At 41.1% G+C, this 19,437-nt stretch overlaps 1 protein-coding gene across 1 annotated transcript; it reads right to left on the bottom strand.

Annotated features, from left to right (window-relative positions):
- Positions 1-1,451: 1,451 nt before the first annotated feature.
- On the bottom strand, positions 1,452-10,144 carry siae (sialic acid acetylesterase). Its single transcript, XM_059506308.1, has 11 exons — positions 10,125-10,144; positions 9,797-9,859; positions 7,235-7,387; positions 6,873-7,036; positions 6,637-6,775; positions 6,280-6,454; positions 5,803-5,927; positions 5,581-5,714; positions 5,325-5,479; positions 5,010-5,199; positions 1,452-2,563 (listed from the first exon to the last, which is right to left on the bottom strand). The coding sequence occupies exons 2-11, from the start codon at positions 9,855-9,857 to the stop codon at positions 2,327-2,329; spliced, it is 1,533 nt and encodes a 510-aa protein (XP_059362291.1). The 5' UTR covers positions 9,858-9,859; positions 10,125-10,144; the 3' UTR covers positions 1,452-2,326.
- Between the last annotated feature and the right edge of the window lie 9,293 nt (positions 10,145-19,437).

The following is a 19,437-nucleotide window of genomic DNA, read 5'->3' as shown; positions in this document are numbered from 1 at the left end:
TTAAAGCCACTAGATGAAGTTCTTCTCCTGGAACATTTTTTTTTTTAGGCTGGCACTCTATTTTGATGTGAAATGCTGCATTTATTGAATTTTTTTTTTTAATAAATATAAAATAAAAAAATATATTAATTCTAATGGAAAAAATAGCTCATAAAAATTATATAATTAATTCAAAGTATCATAAAAATTCTAAATAATAATCAGAAAACATTATAGAACAAAAATATATTTGATTGGTTATCCTGGGAAAAAGTAAAGTACAATTTTAAGGCTTCGCCCGTTTTCGGGCGGGAGGAAGCTAAGTGTGACCCATTTACGAAGAAGCCCAGAGGGATATATATATATATATATATATATATATATATATATATATATATTAATAAATTAGTTAGCTAATATATATGACTTATAGTAACTGTGATCAGTCTGGTGGTTATCATATATAGGATTTTGGTAGTAATAAAGTGCTTGTGTCTCTTGTGAAGCTGTAAGCAGTTTATTAGAGAAGATATCTGCGCTGTACAGGTAAGCTAAACACTTTACAATAAGGTTCCATAAATGTAAGCAATAATTAACAATAATGAGCAATACATTGATAAAGTAGCTATTTTAATCATGTTAAAATTAGATAATAAAAATATAGCTTGTTAGTTTCATTGTTAATATCTCATTCTTAACTTAAGGCCATTAAATAACATTAACAGATATAAGGTTTAATTTTAATAATGTAGGGCTATCAGTAAATGTTGGAAATAAGTATTTTTCATTGATAGTTCATGTAGGCTAGTTAACTAATGTTAACAAATGGAACTTTATTAGCCTATATAAAGTATAAGGCCTAACACTGTACCTCATAAAATATGGCACAAAGGAAGAATGGACAGGGAAAAAAAAGAGCAAAATGAATTAAAGTTTGACTCATAAATGTATGTGTTGTGCTGTAATATAGTTGTCTTGGACTTTGCCTAAAAGCTAAAGTTTTCACTTGCCACTGCTTGCCAATGCAATTACAGAACATAACATCATGACGACTGGTACAGTGTTTTTATAAAAAACAAAACAAATAACTTTTAAGAAAAGCAATATTTGTGATATGTCAGCACTTTAAAGCAAGTGTCAACTTCTTTCTGTTTAATATGCTGAACTTAAAAAAAACGTTTTAATGAACTGGCCATTAGATGGCGATACTGGCACGTTTAAAAAAAATGCAACATTTTTATATATTTGGTAAAGGCCAAGGGACAAATCCCACGGTTATGTAACAGAAAATTAACTTGGCAAGCAGAACATTTTAAACACATCAGATGTAGTCTGTTCGAAGACTAAAAATTAACCAAAATTACACACAAAGTACTGTTTTAAGCTGCTAGTCAGACTTCATAGGCCTATGAATACAAAAGATGACCGGTAGAAAAAGATAATCGGTTCTGGACATAACTGAACCACGAGAATAAAACTGTATCATGTTATTCATTTTATGTGAACGTAAAACATTCACAGCATAACTTGGAAAATTAGCCTAATATTAGTCCTAATAGAATAATTTAATGAAACAAAATGAACAATTTTAGAAATGCTCAATACAGTTGATTCAGGAAAATGTGGAATGTGTTACATGATATTTAAACATGATTTTCTTTAAACTCTACATTCATTACACTGAAAGAAAAATTACCTCAGTTTTAACCCCTTAAGTCTACAAGTGGGGAAAATATTTATTTGACCCCTTGCTGATTTTGTAAGTTTGCCCAATTGCAAAGAAATGAAGGCTCTGTAAATTATTTTAACACATAGAGACAGAATACCATACAAAAAATTCTGAAAAAACGCTTAATGTTTAGAGACTGATTTGCATCTCCATTAGTGTAATAAGTATTTGATCTCCTACCAAATCAAATAAATATTTTCCCCACTGTAAAGTGCAAACTGATTAAATTGGGGTCGAAGTTGTTGGAAAACAGCTCTCCCATTAGAGAGTTCAAATTACAAACATATTTAGATCGTCACTCAAAAAGATTTACAGAAGTGCATTCTCTCAATATAATTCTTTTACATTTTACACATTTATATAATTATTTTTGCACCCTATATAATGGCAGTGGTCTTTAATCCTAGTGCTAAAGACCCATATTTTGTATGTCTTCCTTACACACTTGATCCAGATCATCGAGTCACCAGAAGAGAGCTTTATCAACCAAACTGAGTGTGTCAGATAAATAGAGTTATACCAAATGTGCAGTGGGCCCCCAGGACCAGGATTGAGACCACTGCTATATGACATTAAGAGACGTTTTCTAAACTTGATGTTTCAGTATGCTATTGTAGGTCACTGTTTTCTTATGGCCAGGATGAACGGTGGTGCAGGTAAGAGTCCATCAGAGCTGTAGATAGGGCAGGCTTTAAATTTACAAGGCCAGTCTGTCCAAAGATAACGCACTGCAGTAATATTAGCATCTGGACAGTCTTTTGTAGATACATAAACATAATCAAAGCCATGTTTTACAATGTCAACAGACAACCATTTATTATCTGATTCACACGTCTTATCCTCAGAGCAGCATATCTATGGTAAAAAAAAATAAATAAAAGATACAAACGAAAACATTAGCAGTTAGTCAAGGTCAGTTCAAAAGAAGCATTCTCACTTTAAACTGGCCCTTGACTGAATAATCAGGGTATCTTCCGTCCATTCAAAATCCGTTTTCAATTAAAAAAAAACTGAAAACGAAAAGACTCAAGAGGATTCAAGCGAGAGAACATAAATTCAATAACGAGAAATGGATAAATGGTCTATTCTTTATTACATTTAGTTTAACAAACGGAAAATTAGTTTTTGGCTCGATTTCTCATTTTTGGGCAGAGCTGAAACGCTGCTTTCATCTGATTGGTCGAATCACTCCGCCTTCAGCTCGGTCGTTTCATTCTTTTAGTTAGAATAATAGTCAGTACGAGTGAAGCACTAATGTCTGAAACCACCACTCGCTGTTAATTAGCATAATATTTGAAACAGATGTGGCTGGGCACATAATTCGTGCTGCTGTGACTTGCAAGTGACCCCTTTAAATTATTTCTAGGTTATAGTATTGTATGAATATTGTCCCACTGTAGTGCAAATAGTTCTGTCTCCTTGGATAAAAGTGAAGTGGAATAAAAATCAATAATAGACTGAACAGTTCCATGATAATATGTCTGTAACATTTACCTCTCGTCTTTTTAGTCAAAAGGCACTAAGTATGTGTGTGTGAAATTAATAACTGATTGTGGAAAATAATTTAGTTAAATTTATGAAATAAATTAGTAATATTAGTTTTATTACATAATAAATTGAATGATGTTTCTCTTTTAGTCTTATTTGTTGGGCTTGAGAAAGCCAACATATATTTGAACATTATTATTATTTATTATGAGAGTAAACGACACCGACTTGAACTTTAATGTTTCACCAAATTCAGCTCAGATCTTCAGACTCGTCTGACTCGTTGCTGTAACTGGTCAGACTTACCTTCTCAAAAAATCCTAGTGACTTTTATCTGAGCAATAAAGGCCTAAACACTTAATGTCCACTAGAGGGGAATACAGGATTTCTGTTTACAATGGTTTAAATGACAAATAAATACATGAATTTCATGTGTACTGCCATGGATATGCCATATCTGTGTAACACAGGTTCTTCAATGATAGATGGGGAGGGGGGGTATACCTTAGCTCAATGATAGCTGTATATATAAAACAACATTAACTACTGCAGCTGATGCCAAATAAAAATGATTATGTTTTGGAAAACTGCAAGTCAAATGTACTTGCACAAATGACTTGCTGTTACATAATACATAATTTTTATTTGGCACCAGCCGCAGTAAATGTTGACAGCTAGCAGGAGTGTGGTGGGGTGCGAGGTCTGTTTTGACCAATGGATGGGGACCTCAAGGCAGTACCCTAAATGCAGATCTGAAGATTTTGTCTTTATAGATTACATTTTCCATTGTACTTACTGACGTACACCTCTGCATGCAGACACCAAACTGTACAAATTCATTTATAGATTTAAAACCCAGTCCTGAACCTGAAGAACCATGTTCTGCAGAGTTCAGTTACAACACACTTGCTTGGACATTGCTACTGATCCTGAAGACCTTGCTTAGCTTAGGTGTGTTTGTTCGGGGAAGCTAAACTTTGCAGGACACTGGCCCTCCAGGAGCAGGACTGAGAGCCCTGACATTAACTCTGTACATTCAGTGCATGTGATTTATCAACACCGAGTACATCTTAAAATGTACAGCTCATGAAAAATAAAAGTTCCAGATGGACAAACATTAAATGCATAAACCAGTGTGAATAAACAATATCTTAAAATAAATTTGGAGGTAGGTTGAAAATTGAAAAGTTTTAAGTAGTTGTACAGCTTTAAGTGTGAAGTTTATTCTTGTACACAGATATGGCATATTCATGGTAGTACACATGAAATTCATGTATTTATTTGTCATTCAAATTATTGTAAACAGAAATCCTGTCGCCCCTCTACAAGTCACTTGCAAGTCACAGCAGCATGAACTACATGCCCAGCCACATCTGTTTCAAATATAATGCTAATTAATATCGAGTGTTGGTTTCAGACATTACAGTGCTTCACTCGTACTGACTCTTATTCTGCCTGAAAGAATGAAAAGACCTAGCTGAAGGCGGAGCAATTCGACCAATCAGATGAAACCAGTGTTTCATCTCCACCCACAAGTGCACATGAAATATTGAAACCATAAACCTATTTGTAAACCCCAAATGACAAAATGAGAAAATTTCCGTTTGTTAAAATAAATGGAATAACGAATAAACGAGCCATTTTTCCATTTCTCGTTATTGAATTCATGTTCTCTCGCTTGAGTCTTTTCGTTTTCTGTTTTTTTTAATTGAAAACGGATTTTGAATGGACGGAAGATACCCTGATTCTGAATGTATATATTTTTTAAATAATAATTTTCAAATTGAATGAACGTATGTGAAGGTCATCTTACCTCAAAAAAACCATCATTGGTAGTGGCACTGATGATAGTTTGATTGAACACAATGCAAATTAAATTCTGTTTGAGCATGGCATGAGTAGGGTAAGGTCCTTGGAAAGATACATTTTTTTCCCCATAGGCGACAGCTCTTGCTCCAAGCACAAGTCTGTATGCCACATCCTGTTTATCCTCTGGGTGGATACTATTATACCCCCCCCCCCCCCCACCACACACACAAACAAAACAAGCAAATCAGTATGTTAGAGTTCAGCACTTCCATTAAACTATTTGAATAACACTTTAACTACAGTTTGTGCTCCTCCTCACCTCCCATAGGGGGACCTAGCATCAGGTACGTCAATAGCAACAGCCATAAAGGTGTTCTTCATGCGCACATTAGGGGCATAGCCATAGTCTGCGGTCTGATGCCAGCGTATTTCTCTGAACCCATCTTGTGAATCATTTTTGCGATATGTGCTTAGCTAGAGATGATATGGAAGTACAATTTGATGTTTGAGTATTGATGATACATGGGTCTTGTCAAAAGTATTGTTAAGATATATTTCTGACTACTCAGTGGCACCTGTACAAATCCAAATGGGAAGTCTAGTGGAGTCTGGCCACCTGAGCCTTTATGGAAAGCCATTCTCCAGTCGTCAATCATCACAGGGAAAGAGCAGTTGTATTTATCCCGGTTATAGTTTGCATTTGACTCACCTGAGATAAAAAGCAAAGTAAAAATAGCAAGTCTTTGCATGTTATAATTGATATATAGTGCTAGAATTCTTCACCTGAGATTTAATACCTTGGTACCATATGGCTCCTGTTATGGTCATGTTGAGTAATGGATGAATCATGGCATTCCAGAGCACTGTACTGTTCCATGTAATAGAGGCACCATCCAAGAAGTTACTTTGTTCACGAAAAACACTAAGGGGAACAGTGCAGGATATTCAGGTACAGAAGTTAAACATGTAAACCAGAAGCAATTCAATGTAATATATTAAAAATGGCATTTATTCCTGTGATGGCAGACATTTTCAGCAGTCATTAATCCAGTTCTCAGTGCGATATGATGTTTCAGAAGTCATTCTCATATACAGATTTGATGCTCAAGAAACATCTCTTATTATTATCAAATGTCGAAAACAGCGCTGCTTAATATTTTTGTGAATTTTTTTTTTCAGTATTCTATGAAGAATAGAAAATTTAAAAGAACAGCATTTATTTGAAATAGAAATCTTAATACAGAACGTGATAAACTTATGTTCTGGCATTGTACCTGTTCATCAGTCCACATTTGTGAAGTGCCCTTGGGGATGACCAGGCCTCCACAGGTGTGCCTCCCCAACTTGAGTGTACTAGCCCTATCGGATACTTCAGTGTTTTGTAGAGATAGCGACCAAAGAGCCAGCAAACTGCAGAAAAATGGCTGAATTTCTTTCCCCCAAGCAATTCTTGAACAATGAACAAAAAGACAACAAGAACAGCTGCTTATTTCTTCAGGAAATAAGAATAAACAACAACAACAATAACACTCTTTCCTCTGGAGACAAATACAGGTTGGACATCACTCTTAACACAAAACAGGAATGCAACAAATATCTCATTAGCTTGTGTTCCAGACCATTTTCCATACCTGGTGTTGGTTGGGACCAAGGAACTTCCACTCTTGCCAGATCAATTAGTTCCTCACCACTCTGCACCAAGGCAGCCTGGAAGATCCTCACATCCGGGAACTCAGAAGCCAAGGCCAACTCCTCTGTTGCATTAATCACCTTTTGAAGAACAAGTGACATTCATGTGTATTACATCACATATGAATACAGAGGAAGAAGCATATCAAAGACTTTGAGTTAAGAGATATTCACTTACTTGACCAACAGTGAATGCCATGTTACTTTGTCCGCTACATAACCAGATGTCTCCAAATAGCACATCTGAGAGTGTGATTGAGCTATTAGTTATATTCTGAGATGCAGTCAATTTGTACGGACTACCACTAGCCTTTACAGGTTTGAGAGTTGTGCGCCAAATACCTGTGAAACATTCAGAATGCACTGTTATTGTATTGAATTGTTTCAACTGGGTATTAATTAAATAATCACTTTTCCACAGAAGAACCTAAGTTTGAATTGACGAGAGTCAGAGTAAATAACAGAATATACATTGTTGGATGAACTCTTCCTTTAAAGCAGACTTCACTGGAAAATATAATTTGTGTAAATGATACTTACCATTAATAACAGTAGTAGAGACTTCTTGAAGTCCTGACAATGACAACACAACCTTGGCACCGTTCTGTCCAAATCCCCACACCACTGCTTTGGCTGGGGCCTTCTGCAGAACCATGTGATTCCCATAATAAGAAGAGAACCGAAACACTTCTGCTGGGAAAACAAGGAAATGAGATTAAGCTTTATGATACGATTGTTTTGTAGTGATGGTGAAATCCTACGGATTCATGTGACTTGAACAAATAGTTCATCTCAAACAATCCAGGTGCTTGAAGGATGTATCTGGCTGTAGACCTTAGCTGCCACATCATTAAGTGCCATCGAAGGCCATCTTAATTTGAAGGATCCTTAGAAGGCAGCCTTCGTTTTGCGTCCTTCATTCAGCACACTTTCAGGAATGAATTGTGTATTATTCACATCCACCAATCCTTTCAATATATATTTCAGTTATACATTCCAACATTTAGATAAAAGTGCTTTTCCACACTATTCTAATGCCATGACCACAGGGCGGAAACCTTTAGCATGTAGTAGGGGTGTAACGGTACGTGTATTCGTACCGGACCGTTTCGGTACAGGGCTTTCGGTATGGTGCACGTGTGTACCGAATGACCGAATGCAATATTTTGTGTACTGAACATAGGTACATTTTCGTGTTTCCAAACGAACATATTAAGTGGCAACAGTATTGACTGCAAAATAGACTATGTTTGACAGGTGCAATATGCCAGTGTGTCACCGCCCTAAGGTTTTCAAAAGGCATCACACGAGTGTGAACATCACTACAGCTAGGAAAAAAACGATTGTAATTCAAACGCAGCTCCCGTCGGCATTTAAACAGACCTTTGCTCTTAATTCCGATCAGTCCAACGCAATAACGAAATCTGAGCAGGTCTAAAAACTGAAACTGTTGATGCTGCAACTTTACACTTTGGAAAAGTTATATATATATGTTTAAATATATGCAGGCCTACAAGCTGGGATTGGTAATGCTGCACTGTAATCATAGTTATTTATTTATATTTTTCATTATATTTTATTATATGATATTGGTTTGAGACTGAGAGTATTTTATTTAGTGGAGAACTTTGCAGCAGTATTTTATTTCTTATTCTTTTTAAATTTTATATATATTTTATTAAAATGTATTTAAAAAAAAGTGTAAACAAATTGTTAAAAAAAGTTTATAGTAATAAACAACCTGCAGTTTAATGTTTCCATTTCTTTCCCTTACTGTACCGAACCGTGACTTTAAAACCGAGGTACGTACCGAACCGTGATTTTTGCGTACCATTACACCGCTAGCATGTAGTCAAATAGACTTATCTTTCAGGTGGAGTCAGAAATATTGTAATTACAAGTTCAAAGCACATGCCTGACATAGTGAAATTGTTTTTACAGAAAAATCATGGAACTCTAGTTGATACATAAGTCGCTGAGTTGAACTCGAAATATTGTGGATTCATTAAACTAGAGAATATCATACATCTATATATAGTGAGCAATGAGCAGAAAGAAAATCTGCACTGAATCATAGCAAGTTGTTAAATTGATTACATTTTGAATGCCTTCAGTTAAATTTATTTGATTGAAATACAGCATACAAAATTATTTTTCATCATTTTGAATTATAAAAATATTGTAAACCATAAAAATGTACCCAGCATAGTTTATGGGCAATTGATAATAATCCTTGACAAATACCGAAAAATGAATAGGACATTTACCATAACGTGTTCAAAATGCCAGCCCCAGAAGAAAATGACATCCCATGATCACAAAGTGTTATGATAAACTATTTTTTTTTTTTTCTTCAGGGGGTGGTTGGTTAATAAAATTGTTGACTGAAGTTTTGTGGACACGAGTAAAGCGAAATATTTTATTTAAAAGAACATCTACTTAGATTGTACAAAATAACTAATACAGATAATACTATTTTTTAACATTGTCCCATTGAGGTGAGTGGCCATTTGATATGAACAAAACATCAATTTTGTATTCTCCCACAAAATGTGATGCTCTTGCTCCTTGGTCATGTCTTTACGTCATGACGCTAATACGTCAACACGTGATGCACAACAACCCCGCGTGACATGGTGGTGTAAAAACAGTCCAGTAGTCCTATGTAAGAAAATAGTACGCGTTTTACTGACACTTATAAAACCAAGACATTTTTTTTTTTACTTTTCTGCTATCTGGCACTTGAAGCAAGCGATGTTCTGCTCTCAGTGAAGTCACTGGATCATTGCAAACGCTTATAATCAGCCCATGCATCGGTCCTCAGCTCATTCATTCGCTTAAAAGAACAACAACAACCACAACTACATCGATGCTGCCTCACCGCATTGCACTTCAGCCAGTCTAAATTTCACATAATGTAAATTTGCACGACACGTTTATGCTCAACTATTTCCTTATTGCTTTCGACCTCAGTAAAACCATTCATACAGTGTCTGCAAACATCACGCTTCTCAAAACCTCGTTGGAAAGCACATTGTAGGAAACGTTAAAAACTATATTTATTTAATGTAAGTCACAGTGTATCAAAAAGCACTGACTTACCTGACGATAAAACACTGGCGAATGCGCTCAAAAGTAGCGAGAAAGTAACCGTCGTCAGCATCTCTGCAAGTGATTGAAAACAAGGAAGTGCATTTACTTAAAAGCAGACAGTGAAGGCTAGGCAGCGTTCAGTTCATGGATTAATTAAGTTGTCAAACCGGTCACATATATTGAAAGCGAAAATAATTTGAGAAATTTACACTTAGAAAAAAAGGTAGCCTGCAAAACTGTCACTGGGGCGGTATCCTTTTAAAATGTACTAATATGTAAATTATACAAATATTAGCTACCTTTAAGTTTTTGTATCTTAGGATGTAGCGTATTGTACCTTCGGAGCATTAATGCAAGTGAACATACTTGTTAAAGAAAAACAAAATAATTGTCACTTGACTTATTGGGATGAACCAAAAACCAATAATTTTTCTTTGGTCTCGTGTCTAATTGCCATTTTCAGCATTGTAATGTGCATGCAGATCCATCACTAAAAATATCACCAATCAGACTGTATGCAGACAGCAGTGGCCCACTTCTTCTTCTTCTTCTTTTCAGTTTAATGGCGGTTGGCAAACCAAACTTAAATGGTGCATTCCCGCCACCTACTGGATTGGATTGTGGATAACGTTATGGTAGTAGTGACCTAAATTCTGTTAATTAAATGAGTGTCTTTTAAGAAATTAAATAATTCTTCATATATTTTAAATTGCTTTGGGCCATTATCTAATAGTGCTTGGATAGAAAAAACTTCCATTCCCATTTCTCTTAATTCCTGAAATAATTTAAATCTTTCTCTTGCATAATCCTCACATTTTAATAATACATGTTCTACTGTTTCCATATTTTCTGAACTACATTTGTCACAATACCCTGGTGTTTCCCAATCTTGACCATACTTTGATTTAATAGACAATGGCCGATACTCATTCTTAAAATTAAAACATCCTTCCTCCTATTTCCAATGTTTTTTTCTTTCTAAACCAACTCTTCCTTAAATGTTGTATAAATGTCAACCCTTATTTCCACTGTCCCACTCCTTCTGCCATTTCTTAATCAACTTCTCCATCAACTTCTGTAAATTTTATGGCCTGTTTGGCTAAACTATCCACATCTTCGTTTCCTGCCACCCCCATATGAGCTGGTATCTAAAGAAAATGAATAAAGATTACCAGTTGTCTGGTTCTAAAAAGACTTTGTAATATTTCATTTATTAAGTCCTGTCTAGCTATAAAGAAATACCACTTGCAAGACTTTCAATTGCAGATAGAGAGTCTGTGCATATAACTGATATGATTGGCTGAACTTCTTCAACCCACTGTAATGCTAATATAATTGCTATTAATTCTGATGTAAATACTGAAATGTGATTTGATGTTCTTTTCAAAATGTTGACTTTAATTTGAGGTATAAATACTGCTGCAGATGTTGTACCAGAATCTAGTTCTTTTGAGCCGTCAGTATATATCTGGATGGCACTATAATATACATGACCCATGTAATCTTGTACCGTTACGCTATCCAGGATATTCTCCGCATTATGTTTGTCTTTGTGTAACTGGATATCAATAGAAGGCATGGGTAAAAACCGAGGAGGAATTGCTGGCAGAACCACACTGGTGTCAATATTAACATCCCTAATCCCCATGTCTCTTGCTTCCTCATTAATAAACCATCCAAAACTTGTTAGTTTTTTATGGTTATTTTCCCAACAGTCACTTAAAACATTCTTAACTGGATGATTTTCCGATTGACCTTTTATGTTTGCCCAGTATCTCATTCTTAACTTAATCCTTCTCATTCCTAGTGGCATTACTTCCGTCTCAATGTTAAGTGATGACACTGGTGATGATCTTATTGCTCCACAACATATCCTTAATGCTTGATTCTGAAATGCCTCAATCTTAGCAAGTTGAGTTTTTTGGCAGAACTATACACCATGCTACCATAATCTATATTTGCTCCAATTAGTGCCACATAAATACTTTTGAGTGATTGCCGATATGCTCCCCATTCAGCTCCAGCTAGAAATCTCATTATATTTATCACTTTTTTACATTTATCTATTATTTTCTGTATATGTACTCTGTACCCTGTTCCATGGACTGGTGCCTTGTCGTGGCGGAACAGCTTGTGAGTCCCAATGACCCTGAGAGCTAAGCTGGCAGGGGCCTTGTACCCCTGGTAGCTTCAAGCAAGCCAGACAGGTCAAAGGCGAGAGACCAGACAAAATCCAGTCCAACCTGCTAGCCTGGCAGCAGGGGCTGGTATGCAGAGCGTGTTTGCTATCACAGCACCTGAGTCGGTCTGTCTCAGCCGCCCGGTGAGCAGAGGAGCATCTCGCCAATGGTCACGGGGCAATAGACCTAATCAGTTGGTCACTGCGGGGCAACTCATAACTACACCAACCATCACACACCTGTGTTCCGTTGGAATCTGTAGCATTGAGTCCAGAGGTGGAAGTTTGACCTGGGCATGCATGCTTTCACTTATTTTGCCTGGGCGCTCTCTACTATGAGCATCTTATCTCTCCATTATGATGTTTAACATTCAGCCTCCACGACTGGCAACTCGGGAGCACCTTAAGAGAGCTGTCGTTGCTCGGCAAGGTTCGCGTGTACGGCAGGCGTGATCTGGTCGTCATCCTGCAACTGTCGTGTACACTTCCATCGCATGCTGGAATGTGCATTCTTTTGGCGTTAGTTCTGACATGGACTGCATCTCACCTCGTAAATCAGCTCTGATTGACGCAGAACTACTCCGACTTAACATCTCCATCGCTGCCCTGAGTGAAACCTGGCTGACCGGTGTTGGATCTGTCCGGGAAAAAAACTATACTTTATTCTGGAACAGATACCCAGACGGTGACAGACCAATGCACAGTGTTGGCTTTGCAATCCAAAACAAGCTACTGTCCTCAGTGGAAAAACCTGTGCCCATCTCCTCACGTCTCTCCTTACTGCGCCTGCACACAAACTGTGGCCCAGTTACAATCATAGCCACTTATGCCCCTACACTAACTTCTGATCTAGATGTAAAGGAATCATTCTACAATCAACTTAGCGCCATTGTTCAGAAGACCCCCTCAAACGAACGTTTGATGATCCTTGGTAACTTTAATGCCCGAGTGGGTGCTAACTCTAGTGCATGGCCTAACATTCTGGGAAACCATGGATATGGCAACATGAATGACAATGGTCAGTGCTTACTGGAACTTTGTAGCACCCGCAAACTTTGTGTCCCCTCCTCATTCTTTCAGGGCTCAAGCTCCTCCAAGGTCACCTGGCGTCATCCACGTTCTAAGCGCTGGCACCAACTTGACCATGTTTTGGTGAAGCGTGAGCATTTGAAGGAATTATCACACTGCCGATCACTGCATTCAGCAGATTGTGACACAGATCACGCCCTTCTACGTTGCAAACTAAGGATGGTCCCAAGCAAGTTTCATTACGCCAGGCCCAAGCCTACTCCTCGTCTGGATGTTTCTGCAACCCATGCTCCTGCGTCGCAGCATGCGTTCCAGGAACTACTTGCTTCCAGCTTTGACTCCTCACCTCCTCATGCAGACATCACGGCTGCCTGGCAGCACTTCCACTCTGTTACCACAAAGGCTGCATTCTCCATCTTTGGAAAGCGATCCAGATCCCAACCTGACTGGTTCAAAACCCATGCCAGCATGCTCCTACCTGCAATTGATTCGAAGCGTTCAGCCAGACTGTCCTATCTGCAGCATAACACTTGCTCAAATAAGGCAGCATTGAAGCAGGCATGCCGCAATGTCCAACGGGTCACTCGCATAGCCATGCAGACTTACTGGTGCACACTGTGTGACCGTATTGAGTCAAGTGCATCCATTGGAAACATCCGAGGAGTATTTGAAGGTCTGAAAGAAGCCTTGGGCCCAGTCCCTAAAAAATCCTCTCCACTCTGTTCCCTATCAGGTGAACTTCTGACTGATTTGGAATCTCAATTGGCGAGATGGGCAGAACACTACAGCCTTCTCTATGCTCAGCCTGTCACAGCCAACACACTGGCAATAACTGCTGCTGTTCCTGAACTCCCCCCTATGTCTGACCTGGATGCAGATATTACCATTGAGGAAGTCAATTTTGCAATTAAAGCACTGAAAAATAATAAGTCTCCCGGAGCTGACGGCCTCCCCCCTGAGGCTTATAAGGCAGGTGGTGATGTACTTGCCTCTGTCCTACATCATCTGGTTGTGATGTGCTGGAATAGTGGATATCTCCCAGATGTCCTTAGAGATGCCAACATTATCACCATCTATAAGAACATGGGGGACCGTGCAGACTGTAACAACTTCAGTGGAATATCTCTGCTCAGTCTTGCTGGCAAGATATTTGCTCGCACTATTATACCACGTCTACAAATCCTTGCTGACCGTATCCTCCCCGAAAGCCAGTGTGGGTTTCGTGCTGGCCGTCCATAGCAGACATGGGGTTCTGTATTCGACAACTACAGGAAAAGTGTATTGAACAGCATAAACCTCTGTTCTTGGTTCTTTGTAGATTTGACCAAGGCCTTTGACTACGTTAGTTGATCTGGACTTTTCCTTATCCTACAAAGACTTGGTTGCCATCCAAAGCTACTGAACGTGGCCACTAAGTTTCATGAGGGCATGAAGGCAACCGTACAGTCTGAAGGCACTCGCTCTGAAGAGTTCCAGATAAGGTGTGGGGTAAAGCAGGGATGTGTCCTTGCTCCTACCCTCTTCGGAATTTTCTTCTCTGCCCTACTACGCCGTGCCTTCCCTGATGACTCCGGTATCCTTCTACACACCGGCAGCTCAGGAAAACTGTTTAATCTGGCCAGACTGTGGGTGAAGACCAAAGTACGCCATGTTCTGGTATAGGGCTGCTCCGATCACGATCGGCCAATCGTTATGCACATCTCGTCAGTAAAGCCGGTTCTCTAATCAGCAGTAAATTCCATCAGGTGCGTGATTTCACATAGAGCAGCTGTTACTACACGGAGCCATTGTTAACTGAGAATATGCGCAAATCCATGTTTATTTTAAGCATTTATTTGTGCATCTTCTCAGTTAACAACGGCTCTGTGTAGTAACAGCTGCTCTATGTGAAATCACGCACCTGAGGGAATTTACCGCTGATTAGAGAACCGGCTTTACTGACGAGATGCACATTAACGATCAGCCGATCGTGATCAGAGCAGCCCTATTCTGGTACGTGAGCTGCTGTATGCTGATGATGCTGCCTTTGTTGCCAACTCAGAGGCAGATCTACAACTACTCTGTTCATCTTTTGCCGATGCATGTCTAGAGTTTGGTTTGCAGATTAGATCTTAAAAAGACAGTTATTCTTGCCCAACCTGCAACCCTGAACCCTACAGTATACATTAATAACACATATCTATCTGTTGTAGACAAATTCACCTACCTGGGTTCCACAGTATCAAACAACAATAATCTTGACGCAGAGCTTGAAATGCGCATTGAGAGGGCATCATCAATGTTTGGAAAATTGAGCAAGCGTGTCTGGCACAACAAGTACCTCTCATTGCTCCTCAAAGTCCATGTATACCATGCATGTGTACTTAGCACCTTACTATATGCAAGTGAGACATGGACAACATACAGGAGGCACGAACATCGCCTCAACGCCTTCCATTTTCGCTGCCTTCGCTCCATACTGGGTGTATGCTGGAAGGACCATGTGCCAAACTCTGTGATACTTGAGAGAACTGGATCCAGTGACCTGTACACCATTCTTTGTGAACGCCACCTCCGCTGGACTGGGCATATTTGTCGAATGAAAGACACCCGCCTCCCAAAAATCTTGCTATATGGTGAGCTGGCAAATGCCCCCCCCGCAAACATGACACCAAAACACCAAAACTACCGGGCTCGCCCAATCACTGTGGGGCTCCTTGATTACTCCCAACCCCAGCATCGCTTCTAATTCTGTCTGAACCACTTTTTTCTTGTGTTCAGGTAGTCTATATGGCCGGCTGTGAACCACCACACCTGGCTCCATCTCAATATGGTGCTGAATCAGATTAGTCCAACCAGGTAGAGTCAAAAACACGTCTGCAAATTCGGACTGTAACTGCCCAATGTCAGTGAGCTGCGAGGGCGAAAGGTGATCCCCTCCCGGGGCCAGGGCGAGGGATTTTTTTTTGATGACTGCCTCTGGCCCGAGATCTTCCTCTCCGCTCACCGACGTCGCTTAATGTTTTTAGGAGGTTGAGGTGGTAAATTTGCCGCGAGTCGCCTCTGTCTGTTCGTACTACTTCATAATTGAGATCTCCTACTCGTTGTGTGACCTCAAAGGGTCCTTGCCACTTTGCTAATAATTTGGAGCTGGAGGTTGGCAGTAATACGAGCAATTTATCTCCCGGTGCAAATTCTCGGAGCTTAGTTCCCCTGTTATACAGCTGGCTTTGTCTGCCCTGGGCCTGAAGCAAATTCTCCATAGAGAGCCGCCCCAGTGTATGATGTTTTGCTCTCAGGTCCATGACATATTGAATTTCGTTCTTGCTATCCGAACGTCCATCCTCCCAAGTTTCTTTCAGGACGTCCAGCACCCTGCAGGGCTGGCGTCCGTAAAGAAGCTCGAAGGGGGAAAACCCCGTGGAGGCTTGGGGGACCTCGCGCACAGCGAATACGAGGGGTTCTAGCCATCTATCCCAATTATTCGCGTCTTCTTGTACGAAATTACCAATCATTGTTTTCAAAGTGCGATTAAATCGTTCGACCAGTCTGTCCGTTTGTGGGTGATAGACGCTGGAACATACCACTTTAATGCCCAACAATTCGTATAATTCGCGTAACGTGCGTGACATAAACGCGGTGCCCTGGTCCGTGAGAATCTCTTTTGGGATTCCCACGCGGGAGATTAAATGAAACAGGGCGTCCGTCACACTCTTTGCTGAGATGTTGCGGAGCGCCACTGCTTCGGGATATCGTGTTGCGTAATCCATTATGACTAACGCAAAACGATGTCCCCATGCTGTTCGTTCTAAGGGCCCGATGAGGTCCATACCAATTTGTTCGAAGGGGACCTGCACTAGAGGAAAAGGGGGCAATGGCGCTTTTGGGGTGGCCGGTTGGTTCACCAACTGACATTCCCGACAAGATGCGCACCATCTGCGAACGTTCTTGTGAATGCCCGGCCAAAAAAATCGGGTCATTAGACGATTTAAAGTGGCTGTCATACCTAAATCCCCTGCCATTGGATTACAATGCGCCGTCTGGAAAAAGCATTTCCTGACGGCTCTGAGGTACTAATAATTGGGTTGTATATTCCTTTGTCTGAGCGTCATGGGTCACTCTATACAACCGGTCCTTAATAACGGCAAAATACGGATAAGAGAGCGCGCGGTCAGGATAGAGGACCTGCCCATCGATGGGACGGACCTGCTCGAATGCATGTTTGAGGGTCTCATACTGGGACTGCTCCAGAGGAAAGTCATCGCGACTGGAAAGGTTTAGCCTCGCCAATTCGCTCGGTTCCCCTGAAGCTTCCCCACTGGGTCCTGCTCAGATTCTCCCACCTGAGCGCTCGCCCCACCCTCCAGCCCTCTCTTCTTCCCAGAGGCATCCACTGTTAAACACCCCAATAATTGTTCAAAAGCTGGCCAATTGGTCCCCAAGATTAGTGGATGCCGGAGGCGCGGACTAACGGCCACATCCACATAATGCTTTTGTCCCCTAAATTTGATTGCTATGGCTTTTACGGGGTATTCCACTATATCCCCGTGCACACACCTCACCTTAACCATGCAGCCCATATCCAATGCCCCGAATTGTATCAGGCTTGATCGGGGGCAGCCTGCGGGTCGTCCGGGATCCAGACCAACGTCCCCACCTCCATGACCGGTAACGATCCATGAAATGGCCCGGATCCCCGCAACGCCAGCAGGCAAGTCCAGGCCTCCCCGCGGCCCTAGTGGCCGGAAGTGGGTCAGGTGATTGACGTGGGGAAGCGGCAGGTGGCTCATCGAGTCCCTCCCGGTGTGGCGACACCATTCCTCTGGCAGGGCCCCGCGACACAGCAGCTGGCTCTGTCCCTGTTCTCCAGCGGGTGGTGGCCCTCCGTGGCCCCGTGAATCGGGTCCTGGGAAAAGGGACAGGCTTTGAGGAAAGGGAAGAGAGAGAGGGGGGGAGAGAGAGAGAGAGAGACAGATGGAAGGGGTTCGCCGACCCCGGAACACGCCGCCAGGTGATCCTCCGGATCCAGCGACAACGGCCGGTGGCACTGGACCCACTGGGCGGTTCTCTTTGGGAGTCGCGAGATGAACTGCTCCAGTACCACTTTGTTGATGATGGTCTCGGCGTCGCTTCCTCCGGCCAACAGCCATTTGCGGCACGAGTCCCGGAGCTGCTGGGTTAAGACAAAGGGCTGGCCCGCTTTAGTCAGTTTTAACGACCGGAAGCGCTGACGGTGCTGCTCGGGGCTGAGGCCGACCCTTTGGAGCACTGCTCTTTTTAAGTCTGCATATACCAGGAGGTTCTGGACGGGCAGTTGTTGAGCAGCCTTCTGGGCCTCCCCTGACAGCAGCGAAATCACCCGCACCGGCCAGCTGTCTGTCGGCCACCAACACGCCTCGGCCGTCCTCTCAAACAGGTCGAGAAATGCTTCTGGATCATCCATTGGCCTTATCTTCGTAAGAGGCATATGGGCGGCCGGGCTGGAACTGGGGGAAGCCGACCTCATTCGAACCTCCCGGTCCAGCAAGCTGCGGAACAGCTCGCGGTCCTCCTGCTGGACCTGCATCATTGCCTGAAACCGATGTTCGTGGTCGGCCCGCAAGTCCAGCAGGGCTTGATGGTGTTCCTGATGCAGGCCCGTGAGCGATGTGATGATCTCCGCAAACGGCGTTCCCAATGGTCCTGACGGAGTTTGCATGGCGGTGTCGTTCTCCTCCCTTCCCGGGTTTTGGCACCAGTGTGATAAAGTTCTTATGTAAGAGAAGGAAGGAGAACAGGGTCAGCGTTTCTGAGGCTTGTGGGTTTTTTATTAATCAACAAAATAAAACAAAGTCGCGCCACCTGCGCATTCGCTTAATTCAAACCACTGCTGGGCAATTCAAAGTCTTGCTTTCCACATTCCTGCTTGAGTCTCCATGAGTCCTCAGCTCACTCTGCCCTCGCTGGTTAGTGGCTGGCTTAAATACCGCTTCCCCACGCCAATCACTGCAATGAGAAGCAGGTGTCACTCTTTTTTCACTTGACCCACTTACCACCGCTCGTCTCTTCACTCTCTCTCCCGTCACAGACCTCGCTGAACCACGCCTCCCCTGCCACACTGGTAATTTGGACTCATCAAAGGTCAACATAACTGAAAGACCATTTTCTCATTGTTTCTGAAAAATTTCAAGCATCTTACTTCCTTAACTGCTGCTCCCTTTACACTTCTTTTAACCATCTCATCTTTAACCAAACATCCAAAGGAATTCCATATATTACACCTTTAATCCAGTTTCTCTCTTCTGGAATTGAGCATTCTATTTTATGTCCGATCATTGATTTAATTCCCAAAATTGTTTTTTGTTGCCTACTATCTTTACAAAACAACAACTGTCTTCCATCCTTCATAGTTTTTATATTCTCTACAATCCCTACACTTTCTTTAATTGCTTTTGTAAGTTTCAAAGGTTTGATATTACTCACA

Source organism: Carassius carassius, chromosome 23, assembly GCF_963082965.1.
Source record: "Carassius carassius chromosome 23, fCarCar2.1, whole genome shotgun sequence".
NCBI classification, from domain to species: domain Eukaryota; kingdom Metazoa; phylum Chordata; class Actinopteri; order Cypriniformes; family Cyprinidae; genus Carassius; species Carassius carassius.
This window is presented reverse-complemented; position numbering and strand designations above follow the sequence as displayed.